At 38.9% G+C, this 21,298-nt stretch overlaps 1 protein-coding gene and 1 non-coding gene across 2 annotated transcripts; both read right to left on the bottom strand.

The window, feature by feature from the left end:
- Positions 1-1,463: 1,463 nt before the first annotated feature.
- Positions 1,464-3,355, bottom strand: LOC119535025 (disabled homolog 2-like). The gene is given in 1 exon segment (XM_037837557.1): positions 1,464-3,355. A coding segment is annotated over 1 exon segment (1,656 nt). The 5' UTR covers positions 3,120-3,355.
- Positions 3,356-21,191: 17,836 nt separating this feature from the next.
- Positions 21,192-21,298, bottom strand: LOC119535628. Its single transcript, XR_005217241.1, has one exon. It is a non-coding gene; the product is annotated as a U6 spliceosomal RNA (small nuclear RNA).

Genomic DNA, 21,298 nt, shown 5'->3' with positions numbered 1-21,298 from the left:
AATCCTAAATCTGTAACAATCTTGTTTGATTCAGTACTAAATTAACTTCAATAGTGTACATGAACCATGTTCCTAATCCCTGTGTCCTCTCACCTTTATGTAGTTCTTGTCACAAATTACATGTTTATGTATTATGAGCCCCAAATCACTTATTTCTCATTACATTTTATGCATTTGCCTTTTAGATCCTGTAGGAAGTAAAAATGAAGTTACAAAACAAAGACACAGATATTTACCGCTGCATTACCCTCACTGCAGATCTTTATTTCTTAATTTGGCTTTGATCTATTGTCTATTGCCCTTTCATATCAAACTGCAGAACTCTGTTCAGCATTTCAGGTCTAGGGCTGGTCTAGTTGTGATAAACTTCCTTAGCTTTTGTTTATCTGGGGATGTATTAATCTCTCTTTCACTTTTGAAAGACATTTTTGCCAGATATAAAATCTTGGCTGGCAGTATTTTGCTTTTAGCACATTAAATATGACATCCCATTTCCTTCTTGCTTCCATGGTTTCCACTGAGAAATCAGCACTTAATCTAACTACAGCTCCCTTGTATGGTACACATTACTTCTCTCTTGTGGCTGTCAGAATTCTCTCTTTATCTTTTGCATTCAGTCGTTTGATTAAAATATGCCATGGCATGTGTCTATTTGGATTGATCCTGTTTGGAGTTTGTTGAGCATCTTGGCTGTTTATATTCGTGTCTTTTGTTAAATTTGGGAAGTTTTTAGCCATTTTTTCCTGGAATTTTCTCTCTGCACCTTTCTATCTTTCTTCTCCTGGGACTCCCACGATGTGCATATTGATATGCTTGATAGTGTCCCACAGGTTCCTCAAGCTTTTTTCACTTTTCTTCATTATTTCTTCTTTCTGCTCCTCAGACTGGATGATTTTGATTGTTTTATCTTCAAGTTCACTGATTCCTTCTTCTACCAGCTCCAATCTCCTGTTGAACCCCTTAGGGAATTTTAAATTTTAAAACTGTGGCCTTCAACTCTGTTTGCTTCCTTTTTATAATTTCCATCTCTCTATCATATTCTTTTTTTTTTTTTTTTTTTTTTAATGGTAAAGATTTGAAAATTTATTCAAAACAGTATGATCTGAGGGGTTTGTAGTGGCTGCATCTCCCAATCAGAGGGTACATGGTAGAGTGTTCTAGAAGGTTCTACGGACACAATAGGCAAGGGCTCAAGTATGGAAACTACTGCATTTACATTTAAGCTAGAGAGTTGAGCTTCCGAATTTATTTAAAGCCATAGACTCAGTTTAGCTTTAACCTAGACAGGAAGTGAAAGGCATTTTACAGGTCCAAGAGGCAGCAAGAAATAAGGCAACAGATAATATGTCAAAGCTGGAACAAGGGCAGAGGTCAGGACGCATCTGGCTATTAGCTTTGTCCTTGACTGCTAAAAAAGCCAACCTTTTTGTTCCTCTGGATTGTCAGCATACCAAGTTCAGAAGTTACGCAAATGGATTTTCAAAAGGATCCCTATATACATTAGGAGCCGTGGGTTGAGGAGCCACAGGGATTTGTGGTGAAGAACTGAAAGAACCTTTAGAGAAAGGGTTCTCAAATGCATTGTCAGCAGATTTGGTAGCTGGCAGGGCACCTTGTTTTGGAGCTGGCTTTGGTGGTTCATTGATTTTGCTCAACAATTAATTAGCATCAAAGTCATCATGGTCTGCATTATCTTGAGGAATGCCAACTTTGCTGTGAAAATAACTGGAGAAAGCACTGGAAGTCCCAGAGGAAGACTGCTCTCCCTTCCTTGCAGGTACAGGTGGCTGCCACAGTTGTAAGTCCTTAAACATTTCTTTTACTTCCTTAACGTCTTTATCCCCTAGTGGGTCTAAGGCAGTGAAGGCATCTTTGGAGATGTCCTGGGCAGCAGCAGTTCTAGGAGGTGGCTGAGGAGGAGCGACCAGAAGAGAAGGGAGCATAGAAGAGGATTGGGCTGGCACAGAAGCTGGAAAGACATTGCTCTGAAAAGGATTCCCTAAGGAGGTTGTTGAGGGCCAAGAGTTAGCTGCCACAGATGCTAAACGGCCCCAAACAGCAGAGGCTGGAGGGGAGGTTGAGGTTGCAAAGGATGAAGGCTGGTTCCAACCTGGAACAGCTGGTCTTGTGCCAAAAATAAGCGACTGACCAAATCCTGAAGGTTGACCACCCACAATAGCTCCTGGGACCATCGAAGGGGACTGATTGAAGACTAAGGATGGTGGGGGGTTCCATGGTCCTGCCTGAGGGGGTATAACTGGTACACCACCTAGACCTGTAAGGGGCCCTACTGGGACAGAAACACTTGTTTTGAAGAGATCCAGAGGGTTGGTCTGTTGGGTTGCAGGTTGTCCTGTAGGTGACATCTGGCCTGGAGATTCTGAGACGGGAGGAGCAAAGAGGTCTGATGGGAGCAAGTCACTGGCTGAAGATGTTGGACTATTTAGGTCAGGAGGTATAGACATGTCCCCAAACAAATCCATCTGGTCAATACCCAATTTCAATTTGGTAGTTTGGTCATCAAGAGTCAGGAGGTTCTCACTGCCATTCTCTACTGCTTTGTTGGCTTCTTCAGTCTTTTTCTTTTCTTCTTCTTTTTTCTTTACATTGTAGATAACTTGAAAGAGATCTTTAAGATCAACGACCAATGGCTCGGCCTGCTGCCCTGTTTTTATGGCAAGAAACTGGTGTTGGCCTTCTCCTCCACATACATAACCAAATGCCCGGTTGTCTGTCACATCACGAGCAATGAAAGAAATTTTATTCACTGGATGTTCATGTTCTATTACCCCAGTTTTCTCATCAATTAATTTTATCCCGGATAGCGAAATGTTGACCCAGAGCTTTTGTTTGTGCTGTCCTTGAGACCGAGCAGCTGCCGCCATTCCCTTTAGTTTCATCATAGAATCTTGGCTCATTTTATCCCCTCTTGTATCTGGCACATCATTAATGCCAATTAGCTTGGCCTTGTATTTCACACCATCACCTTTAAACCTGGCCAAGAGATACTCATCTGTCTTTTCAGAGCCTTTCTTCTTTTCCTTCTTTGATGGGGCTTTTGGTGCAGCCTGTTGGTCAGGATGACCGTTGGCTGTACTCGTCTCTACTTCGTTCGACATGGCAAGAAATCAGGCAGCAAACCCTGGCTTTAGTGGAGACTTAGTGATACCAGGTGATTTCCGGTGGAGAAGTCTCAAATGAACATACCCTACAGACACATGCTAGCTAGCACCTCTGCGATACGAGCATGACTCCTCCATCCCCGGAGCCTCCAGGCTGCAGCGCAGCCGACAGGGCGGGCCCCGCTTAAATACCCGCCGGGCCGGGAGCCTCGAAGCAGCGTGGCCACTCCCGGCGAGAGATATGGTTCTAATCAGATGCTGGCAGCTGAGGACCTCTATCATATTCTCTTTACATTTATTTATTATTTTCCTGATTTCCTTTAGTTTTTTTATTCATTTTTTCCTTTAGCTCTTTGAGCATATATAGAACTATTTTTTAAAACTCTTTGTCTGGTATATTGCAGGCCAAGTTGTCCTCATTGATGGTTTCTAGTGTTTTAATTTTATCCTTTGCTTGGGCCATTACTTCCTGATTCTTTGTTTTGTAAGCTTTTATTGAAACCTGGAAATTTTGTATTTTAAAGTGTTATTGCTGGAATTTAAACTCTGAGGCATCTGTTCCTCAAGCTTCTATTCAGCTAGTGTTAAGACAGAGCTTTCCTTAAATGTCGGGAGCTAATAAAATTTTTTTTTTTAAAAGAAAGAGAAGGAAGAGGAGGGGGACGAGGAGGAGGTGGGGGAGGAGAAGGAGGAGGAGGAGGAGAATAAGAGGAAGAAGAAACAGAAAATACTTTTCCCAGTCTTTGCAGACAGATGTGAGCAAGTGCTCTCCGTCAATGTTTATTCATACCGTGAGTTTAGAGAATAGCTCCAGGTCAAAACATAGGGGCCTCTGGGATCCTTTCTACACATGTATGTCTTATTTTGGGCATGTGAATATCACCCTAGGACTTCCCCTGTTTGTTTATGCAGTTATGAATGTCCTCTCTTCCCTAGGAAACAGTTTCTTCCCAGTCCTGGGCACTGTACCGTATATCCTACAGCCAGCAATCCCTTGCGCCAGGCAGCCTCTTGTCTGCTCTCCCACAGCATTCATTAGCAGTGCTCAGTGAGCTGCCTTTTACATGCAGGGAAAATTCTCATACTGTAAGTCTCTCAAGCCACCAACAGACAGATTGGGCTAGACATACATGATCCCATTATAGGCTACTCTGCTCCCTCTGGAACTGGGACCAGGGATCTGCACACTGAAAGCATGGGCCAGCTCCACACAGAGCCAGTAAGGGGTGAAAGAAGGGCCAGCCAGGGTGCCATGAGATCCTACCACTTTTCAGTGGCCTTTTTATTGATTTGATACTTGTGCTATTATTGCAGTCCTTTGTTTCCCAGGGCTTTGAGAAAGACATTTCTGCCAGTTCTTCTTACTGGTTGTTCAAAGCTTCTGTGGGGGTATGAGCCCTGAAGCATCTCACTTGGTCATCTTGATTGGGCAGGACTAAACACATTTTTAAAAGTAAGGAGTGTCCAGCTTCCATCATAAACTTTTGTAGAATTTGAGGAACATGAGAATTCAGATTTGCACCTGTGAACTCTTCCTTCTGCTTCAGCTTCTATAATAATATCATCAATGGAGTTAATCACCCAGTCAGCATCTTTATTAAATACGAATTCTAAGTAATTGCTTATAAAACACTATGTTATTATTTGCTAAAAGAAAAATAACCTGCTTCTTACATGATTAGAATTATATTAGACAAGAGTTGATGTTGTAGTTTTGAGGCAGAATTTCTTCTATTCTGGAAACCTTAGTTTATGCTCTTAAGGACTTCAACTTATTGGATAAGGCCCACCAATATTATGGAAGGTAATCTCCTTCAGTTAAAGTTTGCTGATTATAGATGTTAATCACATCTACGAAATACTTTCACAGCAACACCTACATTAGGGTTTGAATAAAAACTGGGCACTATAGCCTAGCCAAGTTGACATGGAACACTAACGGGAGACTAACCATCACAGGAAGAAATGCTCTTCTGTGAGTATTTACCCTGAACAAATTACTTTGGCGTAAAATTGTCTTCAAAGCAGGGCAGTGGTCTCCATTTTCCTGATGGAGAAACAGCCTTGAGAAAGCAAAGAGGCTTTGCCATCACCATACATTAAATGATGGGCCAGGATCCAGACCCAGATCATTTTCTAGGACAACTAAGTCAGTAACCAAAGTGGAGATGAAAAAACTGTGAGTCCATATTGTATTTGTGTGTGTATGTATGTTTCCAGGTATATTTATTGTCTTTCATCTGAATATATATCATTTATTTCTTTCATCTGGACATATTTGAAGACTGCTGAACCATCCTTTTAAAGAATGTTCCTCAATTTGTGTTTTTTTAAATGCATTTTATTGAGATATATTCACATACCATGCAGTCATACAAAACAAAGCATACATTCAATTGTTTACAGTACCATTATATAGTTGTGAATTCATCACCAAAATTAATTTTTGATATTTTCATTACCACACTCACAAAAATAATAGGAATAAAAATTAAAGTGAAAAAGAACAATTAAAGTAAAAAAGAACACTGGGTGCCTTTTCTTTTTCTTCCCTCATTTTTCTACTCATCCATCCATAAACTAGACAAAGGGGAGTGTGGTCCATATGGTTTTCCCAATCACATTGTAACCCCTCATAAGCTACATTTTTATACAATCATCTTCAAGATTCATGGGTTCTGGGTTGTAGTTTGATAGTTTCAGGTATTTACTGCTAGCTATTCCAAGTCATTAGAACCTAAAAAGGGTTGTCTATATTGTGTGTAAGAGTGCCCACCAGAGTGACTTCTCGGCTCATTTTGTTATCTCTCTGCCACTGAAGCTTATTTCATTTCCTTTCACATCCCCCTTTTCGTCAAGAAGATATTTTCCATCCCACGATGCCAGGTCTACATTCCTCCCTGGGAGTCATATTCCATGTTGCCAGGGAGATTCACTCCCCTGGGTGTCTGATCCCACATAGTGGGGAGGGTAGTGATTTCACCTGCCAAGTTGGCTTAGCTAGAGAGAGAGGGCCACATCTGAGCAACAAAGAGGCATTTGGGAGGAGGCTCTTAGGCACAATTATATGGAGGCCTAGCCTCTCCCTTGCAGCAACAGTCTTCCCAAGGGCAAGTCCTGTGGTAGAGAGCTCAGCCCATCAAACCACCAGTCCCCTATGTCTGTGAGCACATCAGCAACCTTTGAGGTAGGGAAGCCCAACACCCCTGCATTCTCCACCAGCTCCTCAAGGGGGCTCTGCATATTTTTTTTTCATTTTTTTTAATTAACTTTTTTTTTAAATCAACTATATCAAAAAAAAACATAAAATAAAAAAAACCAAACATTTCAAACAAACCATAACAAGGGAGTAAGAAAAAGACAACTAACCTAAGATAACTACTTTACTTTCAACATGTTCCTACTCTACCCCAAGAAAATAACCTAATATAGCAACATTTCTGTGAACTTGTTCCTACCATACCCATCAGAAGTTAACAGACCATAGTCATTCCTGGGCATTCCCAGAACATTAAATTTACCCACAATAGCTTATCTGTTCTTATTGGATTATCATTCCCCCTTCCTTAATTGCTCTCTATTGTTCGTTCCCCTACATTCTACATTGTAAACCATTTGTTTTACATTTTTCAAAGTTCACATTAGTGGTAGCATATAATATTTCTCTTTTTGTGCCTGGCTTATTTTGCTCAGCATTATGTCTTCAAGAGTCATCCATGTTGTCACATGTTTCATGACATCGTTCGTTCTTACAGCTGTGTAGTATTCCATCGTGTGTATACACCACATTTTATTTATCCACTCATCTGTTGAAGGACATTTGGTTGTTTCTGTCTCTTGGCAGTTGTGAATAATGCTGCTATGAACATTCATGTCACCGCTTTCAGATCTTCTGGGTATATACCGAGAAGTGCAATTGCTGGATCAAAGGGTAACTCTATATCTAGATTTCTAAGGAACTGCCAGACTGACTTCCAGAGTGGCTGAACATTTACAGTCCCACCAACAATGAAATAAGAGTTCCAATTTCTCCACATCTTTGCCACCATTTGTAGTTTCCTGTTTGTTTAATAGCAGCCATTCTAACTGGTGTGAGATGGTATCTCATTGTGGTCTGAATTTGCATCTCTCTAATAGCTAGTGAAGCTGAACATTTTCATGTGTTTTTTTGGCCATTTGTATTTCCTCTTCAGAGAACTGTCTTTTCATATCTTTTGCCCATCTTATAATTGGGCTGTCTGTACTATTGTCATTGAGTTGTAGGATTTCTTTATATATGCAAGACATCAGTCTTGTCAAATACATGGCTTCCAAAAATTTTTCCCATTGAGTTGGCTGCCTCTTCACATTTTTGACAAATTCCTTTGAGGTACACAAACTTCTAAGTTTGAGCAGTTCCCATTTATCTATTTTTTATTTTTTTGCTTGTGGTTTGGGTGTAAAGTCTAGGAAGTGGCCGCCTAATACAAGGTCTTGAAGATGTTTCCCTATGTTATCTTCTAGGAGTTTTATGGTACTGTCTTTTATATTGAGATCTTTGATCCACTATGAGTTAATTTTTGTGTAGGGTGTGAGGTAGGGGTCCTCTTTCATTCTTTTGGATATGGATATCCAACTCTCCCAGCCCCAATTGTTGAAAAGACTGTTATGTCCCAGTTCAGTGGCTTTGGGGGCCTTGTCAAACATCAGTTGGCAATAGATCTAGGGGTCCATCTCCGAATTCTCAATTCGATTCCATTGATCAATATGTCTATCTTTGTGCCAGTACCATGCTATTTTGACAACTGTAGCTTTATAATAAGCTTCAAAGTCAGGGAGTATAAGTCCTCCCACTTCGTTTTTCTTTTTTAGAGTGTCTTTAGCAATGTGAGGCATCTTCTCTTTCCAAATAAATTTGATAACTAGCTTTTCCAAGTCTGCAAAGTAGGTTGTTGGAATTTTGATTGCAATTGCATTGAATCTGTAGATGAGTTTGGGTAGAATTGACATCTTAATGACATTTAGCCTTCCTATCCATGAACATGGAATATTTTTCCATCTTTTAAGGTCCCCTTCTATTTCTTTTAGTAGAGTTATGTAGTTTTCTTTGTATAGGTCTTTTACATGTTTGGTTAAGTTTATTCCTAGGTACTTGATTTTTTTAGTTGCTATTGAAAATGATATCTTTTTCTTGAGTGTCTCTTCAATTTGTTCATTTCTATCATATGGAAACATTACTGACTTATGTGCATTAATCTTGTATCCCGCTTCTTTGCTAAATTTGTTTATTACCTGTAGTAGCTGTATCGTCAATTTCTTGGAGTTTTCAAGATATAAGATCATATCATCTGCAAAAAAAAGACAGTTTTACTCCTTCCTTTCCAATTTGGATGCCTTTTATTTCTTTGTCTTGCTGGATTGCCCTGGCTAGCACTTCTAGCACAATGTTGAATAACAGTGGTGACAGCAGGCATCCTTGTCTCATTCCTGATCTTAGAGGGAAGGCTTTCAGTCTCTCACCATTGAGTACTGTCCTGGCTGTGGGTTCTTCATATATGCCCTTTATCATATTGAGGAAGTTTCCTTCAATTCCTACCTTTTGAAATGTTTTTTTCAAAAAGGGATGTTGGATTTTGTCGAATGCTTTTTTAGCATCTATTGAGATGATTATTTGATTTTTCTATTTTGATTTGTTAATGTGTTGTAATACATTGATTGATTTTCTATGTTGAACCATCCCTGCATGCCTGGAATGAACCCCACTTGGTCTTATGGTTTATGAGTTTTTTAATGTGTCTTTGGATTTGATCTGCAAGTATTTTGTTGAGAATTATTGCATCTATATTCATTAGGGAGATAGGCCTGTAGTTTTCCTTTTTTGTAGCATCTTTGCCTTGTTTTGGTATTAGATTGATGTTAGCGTCATAAAATGAGTTAGGTAGTATTCCATTTTCTTCAATGTTTTGAAAGAATTTAAGTAAGATTGGTGTCAATTCTTTTTGGAAAGTTTGGTAGAATTCCCCTGTGAAACCATCTGGCCCTGGGCATTTATTTGTGGGAAGCTTTTTGATGACTGATTGGATCTCTTTGCTTGTGATCAGTTGGTTGAGGTCTTCTATTTCACATCTGGTCAGTCTAGGTTGTTCATATGTTTCCAGGAAATTGTCCATTTCCTCTACATTATCCAGTTTGTTGGCATACAGTTGTTCATAGTATCCTCTTATAATTTTTTTAATTTCTTTGGGATCTGCCGTAATGTCACCTTTCACATTCATTAATTTGTTTATATGGGTTCTCTCTTTTTGATTTTGTCAGTCAAGCTAGGAGCTTGTCAATCTTGTTGATCTTCTCAAAGAACCAACTTTTGGTGTTATTTATTCTCTCTATTGTTCTTTGTTCTCTGTGTCATTTATTTTTGCTTTAATCCTTGTTATTTCTTTTCTCCTACTTGGTTTAGGATTGATTGCTATTCATTTTCTAGCCTCTTCAATTGATCCATTAGTTCTTTGATTTTGGCTCTTTCTTCCTTTTTAATGTATGCGTTAAGTGCAATAAATTTCCCCCTCAATACTGCTTTTGCTGAATCCCATAGGTTTTGGTACGTTGTGTTCTCATTTTCATTCATCTCTATATATTTAGCAATTTCTCTTGCTATTTCTTCTTTAATCCACTGACTATTTAGGAGCGTGTCGTTTAACCTCCAGGTATTTGTGAATTTTCTAAGTCTCTGATGGTTATTGACTTCTAATTGTATTCCATTGTGGTCAGACAATGTGCTTTGAATAATTTCAATTTTTTTAAATTTATTGAGGCTTGTTTTATGTCCCAGCTTATGTTCTATTCTGGAGAAAGTTCTGTGATCACTAGGGAAGAATGTGTATCCTGGAGATTTGGGATGTGATGTTCTCTATATGTCTGTTAAATCAAATTCATTTACCAGATTGTTTAGGCTTTCAGTTTCCTTATTGGTCTTCTGTCTGGTTGATCTATCTATAGGAGACAGTGATATGTTGAAGTCTCCCACAATTATTGTGGAAACATCAGTTGCTTCCTTTAGTTTTGCCAGTGTTTTATCATGTATTTTGTGGCACCTTGATTGGGTGCATAAACATTTATGATTGTTATTTCTTCTTGTTGAATTGCCCCTTTTATTAGTATGTAGTGGCCTTCTTTGTGTCTCATAACATCCTTGAATTTAAAGTCTATTTTATCTGAGATTAATATTGCTATGACTGCTTTCTTTTGGCTGTAGCTTGCATTAAATATTTTTTTCCATTCTTTCACTTTGAATTTCTTTGTGTCCCTGTGTCTAAGATGAGTCTCTTTTATGCAACATATTGATGGTTCATTTTTTTTTATCCATTCTGCCAATCTATATCTTTTGAATAGGGAGTTTAATCCATTTACATTCAACGTTTTTACTGTAAAGGCATTTCTTGAATCTGCCATCTTATCCTTTGCTTTATGTCTGTCCGATATATTTTTTTCCTCTCTCTCTTAATGTCCTTTAACATACCCATACTGAATCTCTTTAGTACTGAACCTTTCTCCATATCTCTCTCTCTCCTTTCTTTGTTTCTCTGTCGGTAGGGCTCCCTTTAGTATCTCAAGTAGGGCAGGTCTCTTGTTAGCAGATTCTCTCAGCAGTTGTTTGTCTGTGAAAAATTTAAGCTCTCCCTAAAATTTGGAGAGCTTTGCTAGATAAAGAATTCTTGGCTGGCAATTTTTCTCTCTCAGAATTTTAAATATGTCATGCCACTGCCTTCTCACCTCCATGGTGGCTGCTGACTAGTGACATACTTTGTATGTGGTGAATTGCTTTTCTCTTGCTGCTTTCAGAACTTGCTCCTTCTTATCAGTATTTGACAGTGTGATCAGAATATGTCTTGGAGTGGGTTTATTTGGATTTATTCTATTTGGAGTTCACTGGGCATTTATGATTTGTTTATTTATGGTGTTTGGAAGATTCAGGAAGTTTTCCCCAACAATTTCTTTGAGTAGTCTTCCTAGACCTTTACCCTTCTCTTCCCCTTCTGGAACACCAGTGAGTCTTATATTTGGATTTTTATATTATCTATCATATCCCTGAGATCCATTTCGATTTTTTCAATTTTTTCCCCCATTCTTTCTTTTGTTCTTTCATTTTCTGTTCTGTCATCCTCCAGGTCACTGATTTGCTGTTCACCTTCCTCTAGTCTTGTACTATGAGTATCCAGAATCTTTTTAATTTGGTCAACAGTTTCTTTAATTTCCATAAGATCATCTATTTTTTTATTTACTCTTGCGATTTCTTTATTCTCTCCTAGGGTCTTCTTCATGTCCTTTATATCCTGTGCCATGCTCTCATTGTTTGTCTTTAGTTCTTTGATTAATTGCTCCAAGTACTATGTCTCCTCTGATCTTTTGATTTGGGTGTTTGAGCTTGGGTCGTCCATATCATCTGGTTTTTTCATATGCTTTAAAATTTTCTGTTGCTTTTGGCCTCTTGGCATTTGCTTAACTTGATAGGTTTCTTTTAGGATATGTAGACCGATTCAAACCCTTATCTCTAATTTGTCAGATCTACGGCTTTGTGGAGTACACTTTTTCTAACTAACCAGCAGGTGGCATCCGTGAGCCACCTATTCCCCTCAAGCCAGTTATCCCCCACTTTGTCTTTGTGGTGAGTGGGGGTGTGAGTCTTGTGGGGTACAATTAGTGCACCAAGATTGCATGTGTAGTTGGTGTTGCCTGCCCTGCATATGGGGCATGTGTCTGAGTGGTTGGGGGGCTGGCTTTAATAATCAAATCTCCCAGGTGTTCCTGGATATTTAAAGCTGTTGCAATAGTCTAATCCTTCAGTTCACTCTCACCACAGTTTGTCTCTGGGCTGACCCACAAGTCCTTGGTATTGGCATATGGTCCCTGGGACTTGCGGGTGGGTCCCTTTTCCAAGCCGTGCACTCCCAGGTCCTCTGCCGAGGGATGACCATGCTACATCACAGGTGAGTGCTGTCCCCCAAGGGAGGTTCTGGGCTGCAGGGCTGTGTAGGGGCATTCCCAGTCTGCTGAAAGGATTGCTGGATGGGGCATGTTAATTTCCCCCTTTTCACACAGCTCCACCTTCCCAGCTCTGGGACAATTAGCTGAGGGTGCTGGAAAGGCTATTGTCCACGCCCGATACCGTGGTGTGTGCATGTGTTGTTGGAAACACTTCCTGTCACACTGGGTTGTTTGGGGCAGCTCTGGGCTGTGGTGCTGGTGCTGGCACTGGCACTGGGCAGGAGCATTCCCAGCCCACCAGGAAGATGGCTGTAAGGGGACACCCCCGTTTTCTTGCCTTGTGTCTCAGAGCTCTCTTAGCTCTGCTTTTGTCTGGGCCCAAATTGCAAGTCTTTGAGGCTTTCTGTAATGGGCTTCTCAGAGTAACTGCTTTAGAAAAAGAGAAAAAGAGAAAAAAAAAAAAAAAAAAAAGGAAGGGCCCTCCTTGCAGATCTAATGGGCTATTGAAATGCTAAGAGAGAAGGAAATTAGGGCCATTAAGGAACAATCAAGAAAGCAGAGAAACCAGCTCTTCAGACAAGGAAACTCACCTTCTGGATTTGCATATGAGCCTGACTCTGTTTGAGCCCTGCCCTTCTGTGTTCTATGTTCCCCAGAACTCCAAAAGGCCTCTGCTTTTATTTTTGGGTTTTTCTTGCTGTTTCTGCTAGCCCTATGTCCTCTCCGTTGGGCTGACTGCTCCCGGATTCTCCAGTGTCTGGTCTCAGTCTATCTATGTTTGGAGTTTGGATCAGCAGCCTGAGGTTTCAATAAGAGCCGCAACTGCAGTTCTCCCTCTTCATTCCCAGCACTTATGGCCCCTCCTCCCAAGGGACTGAGCCTGGCAGCGAGGGGCGAGAACTTACAGATTTAGCTGATCTCAGCTGTTCCACGCGTTCGTGAGTGTTGTATGAAGTATGCCCAAAGTCAAATTGCTCTGTGGTGTCCAGTCCATGCAGTTCCTGGCTTTCTACCTACTGCCCTAGAGGAGTAACTAACGCCTACATCTCACCACCCTGCCATCTTGCCCCACCTCAATTTTGCATATTGTATTTTTAAAATGATTCTTCCAAAACCTATGCAAGAAAGAAGCAGCTCACAAATGCTTGTTTTAACTCCTAAAGAATCTGCCCTGCTTTTGAATTGGTGGTTGCACTGATTACACCAAGATTGGGGCAGTCACAGATGGTGGGTTAAATTCCACAAGGGCAATAAATTTAATTAAACATAGCAAACAGAAATGAATAAACACAAGTTTCCACAAGAACAAGTAAAATAAACATCATTATCTCCAGATCTTTAGTTATGCAAGCACAAACTATAAGAGAATTTCTTGAAAATAAACTTTTAATTTTATGATTCAGAACACAGAATAAGTATAATTTGATTTTAAATATTCACCAGCCTCTCTCAATTGATTACTCACTGCTCTGACTTCTACATACCCATCATATCAACTATCTTCTCATTCTTTCAAGTTTAATTATTTTAGAATTTGTGGCCTTTGTTTCAACTATAATTTTAAACAATGTTAAATCAAACTATGCAGCCTTATAATTTTCATCTAAGCAAGATCATCTCATTGAAAATAGTTACTAGCTTATTAATGACATTTGCCCTTCAAAGTTAAAATATAAGCATCTACTAGAATCTTTGTTAAGAAAAATGTTGTTGCAGACAGTGTGTTATGTATTTAAAGAGAAGATATCACATTGGTGAAGCATTAAAGAACTTTCCAGGAAAGCCTTACAATAGGAGAAAATAGTGTCATGGTATATCGTAGAGTGCTTTAGAAATTATGCTTTTCTTTCATAGAGATTCTGACTCAGCTCAGCTTGTGAGATAAGTTTCTCATGTGTAAGCTAAACAAATAACTAAGTCAGGTAAATTATATAGATCCCTTCCTAGTGACCTTTCAGCCCTGGGATAAAAGTAACCCTGTGAGGATTAAAGTGAGACAATATATTTAATGCACATAGTACAATGTCTCCTCAATAAAATTTGGTTATTATTAAAAGCTATTATTATAACTGCCCCTAAAACATGTCTCCTTTTGCACAATGAGCAGTCCTACTGAAAATATGAAATCTTAAACATATTTGTTTTGCTGGTTGATATAGCAAGAAACTTGAAAGCAGCATGTGATTTTAAAAAGGAAAAATATTCATATAATACTGCAATTGGACCCTTGGAAGAGATGTAATACTTATATTCAGGCCCATCACACATAGACCCATAGTGAAATTGCAAATGTATACAAAAGTAGAGAAAATGCAATGAACACCTGTTACCCATGACCACCCTCAACAACCATCAACTCATGGCCAGTCTCTTCTTGTGTATCCCCTGAATCATTTCTCCCCACCACAATGCATTATTTTGAAGCAACTGCAGACATCATATCACTAAAAGAAAGTTTTAACCACTTTTGATCCTATTAAATAAGGTAAGGGAGGAACAGCATAAGTTCACTTTAACTGTGTTGTGGGGAAGGAAGTATATGGGAACACTGTACTTTCTGTATGATTTCCTCATAAACTGCTTTTACTAAAGTCAATTTAAAAGCCTTAAAAAGTAAAGTCTATTAAAAATAGAATAAGAGAGCTGGTATGTAATTGGATCCTGAAGACAAAAGGGAAAAAGGTTGCCAGAGAAGATTTACCTCTAATCCCCACTGTTTAGGAAAAACTTCCCCAATATCTACTGGTTATTCCCCCTTTAAAATCTTCCATTAAAAAAAAAGTTACCTTGTGAACAAAGACAACAAGGAGAGAATTAAGAATCTGGAAATACCATCTGCCTCAAGCTTGAGGCAAGGGGTTGTCACATTGATAGCTGAAGGGGTAAGCAAGGGTTAGATCATGAAGAAGTATTATAATAAGTTGCCAAGAAATTATTCCTGGTCATTATAGTGTAGATGGAGAAGCAAGTTCTGGGTGACCAGAATATTTGCAATCCAATTGAAGATTAAGTTAAATACAGGAGAAGGACAATAAAGGAGAGGAAGCTAAAAGGTGACTCCAAATTTCAAGTGTAGGGTAAGGTGAGTGGATGTGGCATATACAGAAGGCTTTGGGGAAGGGATGTAGGGTGGTGGGAAGAGACTAATTTTAGAAATATGGGATTTAAGTATCTGTCAAAAATTAATAATCATGTTCAGCCAGCTGGCAAACATATTTGTTCAAATCTTAACAGGGAAGGGTGTTGAGTTGAAAATACAGATTTAGAAGCTAAAAATGATGAGTTAATTCAACATATTATTCATCTGTGATTAAAGTAGAGAACTGAGAAAGTAGTCCAAAATAAAAAAGTATGTGAAAGAGACCCCAATTATAGAAATAGGAGAAGTAACAAAATGGCATGTCTTGGAGGACAAGGGCATTATCAAATTTTAAATGAATGGGGTCAGTGATGTCATACACAAGAGAGAGGTCCAATAAGACAGGAACTAAAAATAACTATTAAATTTGGCTAACCAGTTATTATGGACCCCAACACAGGCAACTACAGTGGAGTGCTGAGAGTGGAAGCCAGATTTCAGCAGATGTCAGAGCAACTGCTAGAAAAGATAATCTAGACTTCTCTTGCTTCCCTTATTAAATCTGAATTTAAGAGATTAAAAAGTAGCTCTTGAAGAATTGAATTCAAGGGAAAGTATTTGTTCTTCCTTTTGTTTTTTGCAGAGTGGGTAAACTCCGGGGGAAAGAAGCAGGTAGGGAAAAAGAGGTTCAACATATAAGATAAATAGTGAGTGATAGAAGGGAGTGCATGGATTCAAGAGCTGGGTAGTTGGACTTTTCCTGAAGTGGGGAGAATTCAGATAAGAGGAAAAAAGGTAAAAACAGATTGGTAGTGGTGGTAAATAACATTTGTAGCTGGGATGGGATGAAAAGTTCAAAATAAAAACACACTGAAAGCTTTCGGTGTACTCTGAATAGACGGCAAGATTGAGAAGAAGTGTGAGAATAAGAAAGTAGGAGACTGGAAGTTGGATTGTAACTTAATGGAAGGGAGGTGATGGTTTAGATTTAGAAGAGTCATTGCATGGAATAGAAGAAAACACTTTCCATAATCAAATAAAAGGGCTGAAAGGGGTTGTCAAGGGCTCGAGGAAGCCAGACACTCACAAATTTGGTTTCATCCATCTGCAGGTTCCTGCAACTTTCTCCAGCAGGGCCCAGTCCCCTGGATATAGTTGTAGGAATGGTGGATTGTTCCTTGTCTCTTATCCAAGGGTGGGGTAAAATGCAGAGTGGGTGTGGCAGGAGGCTGAAAAGCAGAGGGACTAGTCAGGAGGTTCAGGGTAGGTATTAAAGCTACTGGTGAGAGAGGGGCACAAACTCTTGGGTGGGTGGAGATGAAGAACTGAGGAGAAGGAAGTCTCAGAGATTAAAAAAAAAAAAAGAGTCATAGAGAATGAATGAGATCTTGAGAAGTGACAGGTCAGGGTACTATGTTCAAAGTGTGAGACATTGGAGTCTATGATTTATGGGTCCTAAACACATTCCTGAAGCCAAAATTGAACCAGACTGGTCTTCGGGCTTAAGGAGATAAGACGAAGGCATAAAAGATTGTTTCCATCACATTTTACTATAACTTCATCAATACCTCAGTTCACTACTGGGGGTAAGAACATCTCAGAGGTTATTGACTCATGATTTCTGATTCCTATCCCTTGTATCTTATCATTTAAAAGGAAATCTGGTTAAAAGCAACCATCAACAGGGAGCCTGGGAAAAGCTGACTAAAGCAGAAGGTTGGGAAAGCTAATCTATTAGACATGCCGCCCTCAATCACCACTCAGACATAATGTGATTCTGAGCAATCACTGGTGGGAATATTTGCAAGGTGCTTGTACCACAGGAAATATATTACATACTTGTTTCCATATACTTTAACAAAATGCCATGTGATGGAATAATCTGATACTAGGTGTAATGTTTAAAGATACGTCAAAGAGACGATGATTGAGTCTAGAGGTTTTGAAGCACTATGGAAAAATGGAAATCTTGGGCTGCTCTCATTAACTACTGTGGATAACCACTGTATTTCTCAATCTGCAAAGTATGCAAATTGTGGAAGATTCACCAAAAATGTTTTTGGAAATTGAAACAAGAAACTGGATATATGATTCTTTTTCAAGAGAAAATTGCTAGAGATTACCTTGGTTTCCCATTGTACCCTTAAAGATTACCACCTATAACTCACACAGAAATAAACAGTGTACTCCAGTTCTGTCTTGGAAGTTTCCCCCCTTTTTTTTTCAACTCAGAAAGCAAACCCTGAAAGGGTAGAGATAACCTTAGAATTCTTTTGCTCTTGCATCATTTTACAACCTTATTCATATTTCCTAGCCTCTTTTCTTTTTACAGGATTGGTACTCTGACCTTATGGGGATAAAGGGCAAAAGCTTAACAACTGAAACAAGATCCATTGCCAATCTAAGCAACTTTTTAATACATTTATAACTGAGTTGGTAAAGTTCAATAATTAGCATCATAAACACATCATTTGTTTTGCTTTGTTGGTTCAGCGTGTTTATGTACTTTATGGGTATAACTTTTTAAAAAGTCCACTCTTGTACTTAAGTTTTCTATTCCATCATCAAAGTTTAGTTGGATCAGGCCTAAAATATGCCTTCTGTTAGAATGAGGTATCTCCAAAATTCCTGACACTAAGCTCTGCTGTTCAGTCAAGTGTGTTACATGACCCATCAAATATAAATGCTTAATAATTCAGAAGCAGGAAAGCACAGCTTGCTTTGATTTAGTTTTGCAACTTTCCAGCTCTACCTCAGGCAACTCTGCAATGGAAGTTTCAGCCTATTTATATACTTCTTTTTGGAATAAGGGAGAATGGAAATTAAAAATTTTAAAAAAGCAAGTTGAAAGTTCTTGGCACCTTACACCACCATCTCAGGATCACAGAGGAAAGATACAAGTGCAAAGTTCGCTTTGTTGAATCCAAACCAGTAGGGTAGTGACAGGAATTCTGACTGATAAGCTCGTGACAGAGTTTTAGAATCTCGTCCACACGTGCTTATCAACACTACTCACCGTAAATTCCTTTATTTCGGTTTTTCCAACTCCACAGTCTTAGCCTAGCTCAATTTATTTCTCCCAGTTGCGATAGGACATCTTCATTACTTACATATCCTGCTCCGCATCTCAAACTTAAGGGAACTAAATCTGAATCTATCTCTGCCTGCCCCAATTCCACCTCCGCAGATAACTTAATAATATAGTTTCCATTCCAAAGAAAGAGGGACATTCAATGAAAGAGAGTATAAATGTGTATTTCATTTACCTGATTCCTAACTCATTCAGGTATTTTCGTAGTAGAACCCTACGGGGAATTCATTCAATCACAAAGCCATTGTGCACAGTGAGCACAGAGGCAGCCATGTTATTTCCGAAGGAAAATCCTCTTCTCGGAGTAATTGAGAAAGGGTGGGGGAGCTTTGTTTCTCTTGCGGTTCTGTTCCACTTTACTGCACTTTGTAATAAACTCTCTGGTTGAAACAGCAAGTTTTGATGAAGTGGCACAAAAGTACATGTCATCCCACAACCTCTGAAAGGAGGTTTTTCTGTTTTTATTTTAAGCATACTGTAATGTGGGATCCCATTGCCCTCTCTGAAAATTGGTATATAACAACACGCAACCGATGTTTGGATTGCCTATAAGCCACAAAGGGATAGCCACAATGCCAGCAGTGTTCCTTCCTTAACTTCAGCCAAGTGCTCTGAAAGCTGAATCCTGGAATTCTAATGTAAAATATTACTGGTTTCTGGGGGGAAAAAGTCTCGGAGACAATGACTGAGATGATTGATTAGTTCAAATGCAGCGAGAGGGTAATAGCAAATGCAGTATATGGGAATCTGAGCTCCTTTTTCTACTCTGCAACTGAGGTCAAGTCATTTGGGGCCCTTCGTTTAACAGACGAGAAGCTTAATGTTGAAAGCAATGAGCTTCTTTATCTATAAAAGAAAAAGTCAAAAGCTTGAATCTTTACATAATTCTAAATTTCATTCTTTTTGCTTTAGGAGGGGGTTCTATCACTGATGTAAAAATTATCAGTCACTTAATGCCCTCCACTTTTAAAGATAATTAGCATATGAAGAAATAATTTTTCTTATTACATAGGGAAATGAATCAATTTTGTAGAAGCATAATATAGTTTTCCTGGCTAATTATCTTGTGCGGGTTTGAATGTATTATGTCCCCCAAAATGCCATTATCTTTGATGTAATCTTATGTGGGCAGTGATATCAGTGTTGATTAGATTGTAATTCTTTGAGTGTTTCCATGGAGATGCACCCCATCCAACTGTGTGTGATGACTCTAATTGGATAATTTCCATGGAGGTGTTACCCCACCCATTCAGGGTGGGTTTAAATTAAATCACTGGAGCCATATAAATGAGCTGACAAACAGCAGGAATGCAGTGCAGCTGAGAGTGACATTTGGAAGAGGAGCTATAGCCAAGAGTGACACTTTGAAGAACGCGTTGGAACTGAGAGGAGCTTCAGCTTACAGAGACATTTTGGAGACGGCCTTTGAAAGCAGACTTTTGCTCTGGAGAAGCTAAGAGAGGACAAATGCCCCAAGAGCAACTAAGAGTGACATTTTTGAGGAGCTAAAGCCTAGAGAAGAAAGTCCTGGGAGAAAGCCATTTTGAAACCAGAACTTGGAGCAGATGCCTTCCCAGCTAACAGAGGTTTTCCAGACACCATTGGCCATCCTTCAGTGAAGGTACCCAATTGTTGATGCATTATCTTGGATACTTTATGGTCTTAAGACTGTAACTGTGTAACCAAATAAACCCCCTTTTATTAAAGCCAATCCATCTCTGGTGTTTTGCATTCCAGCAGCATTAGAAAACTAGAACATATCTCTAGAACTGATTTACAAGAATACATGGGGAATTCCACTTCTTAGAAGATCTTAGAGACTAGGATACAGGTGCTTCTCAATTTCCAGAATAATTGGATTCCTGAATAGCTATTGTTATAATGCAGCAGGGCTCAGAAATTAGGTAATGGTTATTTATTACTTGCTGCCACTGATGTCTGCTAGAACACCCCTTTCCCTCCCCCAGAGGGCCAGGGCAGATAAGGAGGTTTTAGGAAACTGAGGTGCAAGCCTTGGGGAAAGGTTGCTTACAGGTTGGTGGGAAGGGATTTGGGAAACAGTAAAAGATGATACATAGCTTATTCCAAATATGAGTTTGGATTTTTGTGACCGTCTCTCTTCTCTGATTAATTTAGAGTTGACTACATGTCTGTATGACTATAAAGCCACAAGAAACTAGAAATTTATTGAAGTTTTTCCAGACTGATATTTCATGATTTTTCTAAACCACACCCAGCATTTTCTTCATATATATTTTTCATCTCAATGATGAAGATCTATGTAAAGATAGAGAAAATATTTTCATGAGGGAGAACATGGAATTATAAGAAAAACATCTTTCAGTGAATTGGAAACAATTCAAATATCATTTATTCTTCAAGTGCATGTTTCTCTAACTCTTATATGGCAAACAATAATGACACCAACTATTTTTTTTCTCATGAACCATAACTGCAAAAGTTCTTAAAAGAATTTCAGCAAATCAAGTCCAACAATATATAAAAAGGATAATATATCATTTCCAAGTGAGATTTATCTCAGGAATGCAAGACTGGTTAAACATTTGAAACCAATGGTAATTTGAATCATCTTTGTAAATACAGCAAAAGTGTTTGACAATTGAAAACTCATTTATGATAAAAACTCTCAATAAACTAGGAGTGGAAGAAAATGTGTTCAGCCTTATACTGGGAGTCTACCAAAAAGCCTACAGCTGACATACTCAGCGGTAAAAGACTGAATGCTCTCCCCCCAGGATCAGGTAAAAGTCAAGGATGTCTACTCTAAGCTCTTTAAGCCAACATTGTGCTGGAAGTTCTAGCCAGTGCAATTTAGCAAGAAGAAGAGATTGAAGACATCCATATTATACAGGAAGATGTAAAAAAAAAAACAAAACAAAAAAAAAACAAAAACAAACCTTTATTCACAAATGACAATAAAAATATGGAATGCTTCTCAAATTTGTGTGTCATCCTTGCACAGGGGCCATGCTAATCTTCTCTGTATCGTTCCAATTTTAATATATGTGCCGCCGAAGTGAGCAC

Source organism: Choloepus didactylus, chromosome 5 (assembly GCF_015220235.1).
Source record: "Choloepus didactylus isolate mChoDid1 chromosome 5, mChoDid1.pri, whole genome shotgun sequence".
NCBI lineage: Eukaryota > Metazoa > Chordata > Mammalia > Pilosa > Megalonychidae > Choloepus > Choloepus didactylus.
This window is presented reverse-complemented; position numbering and strand designations above follow the sequence as displayed.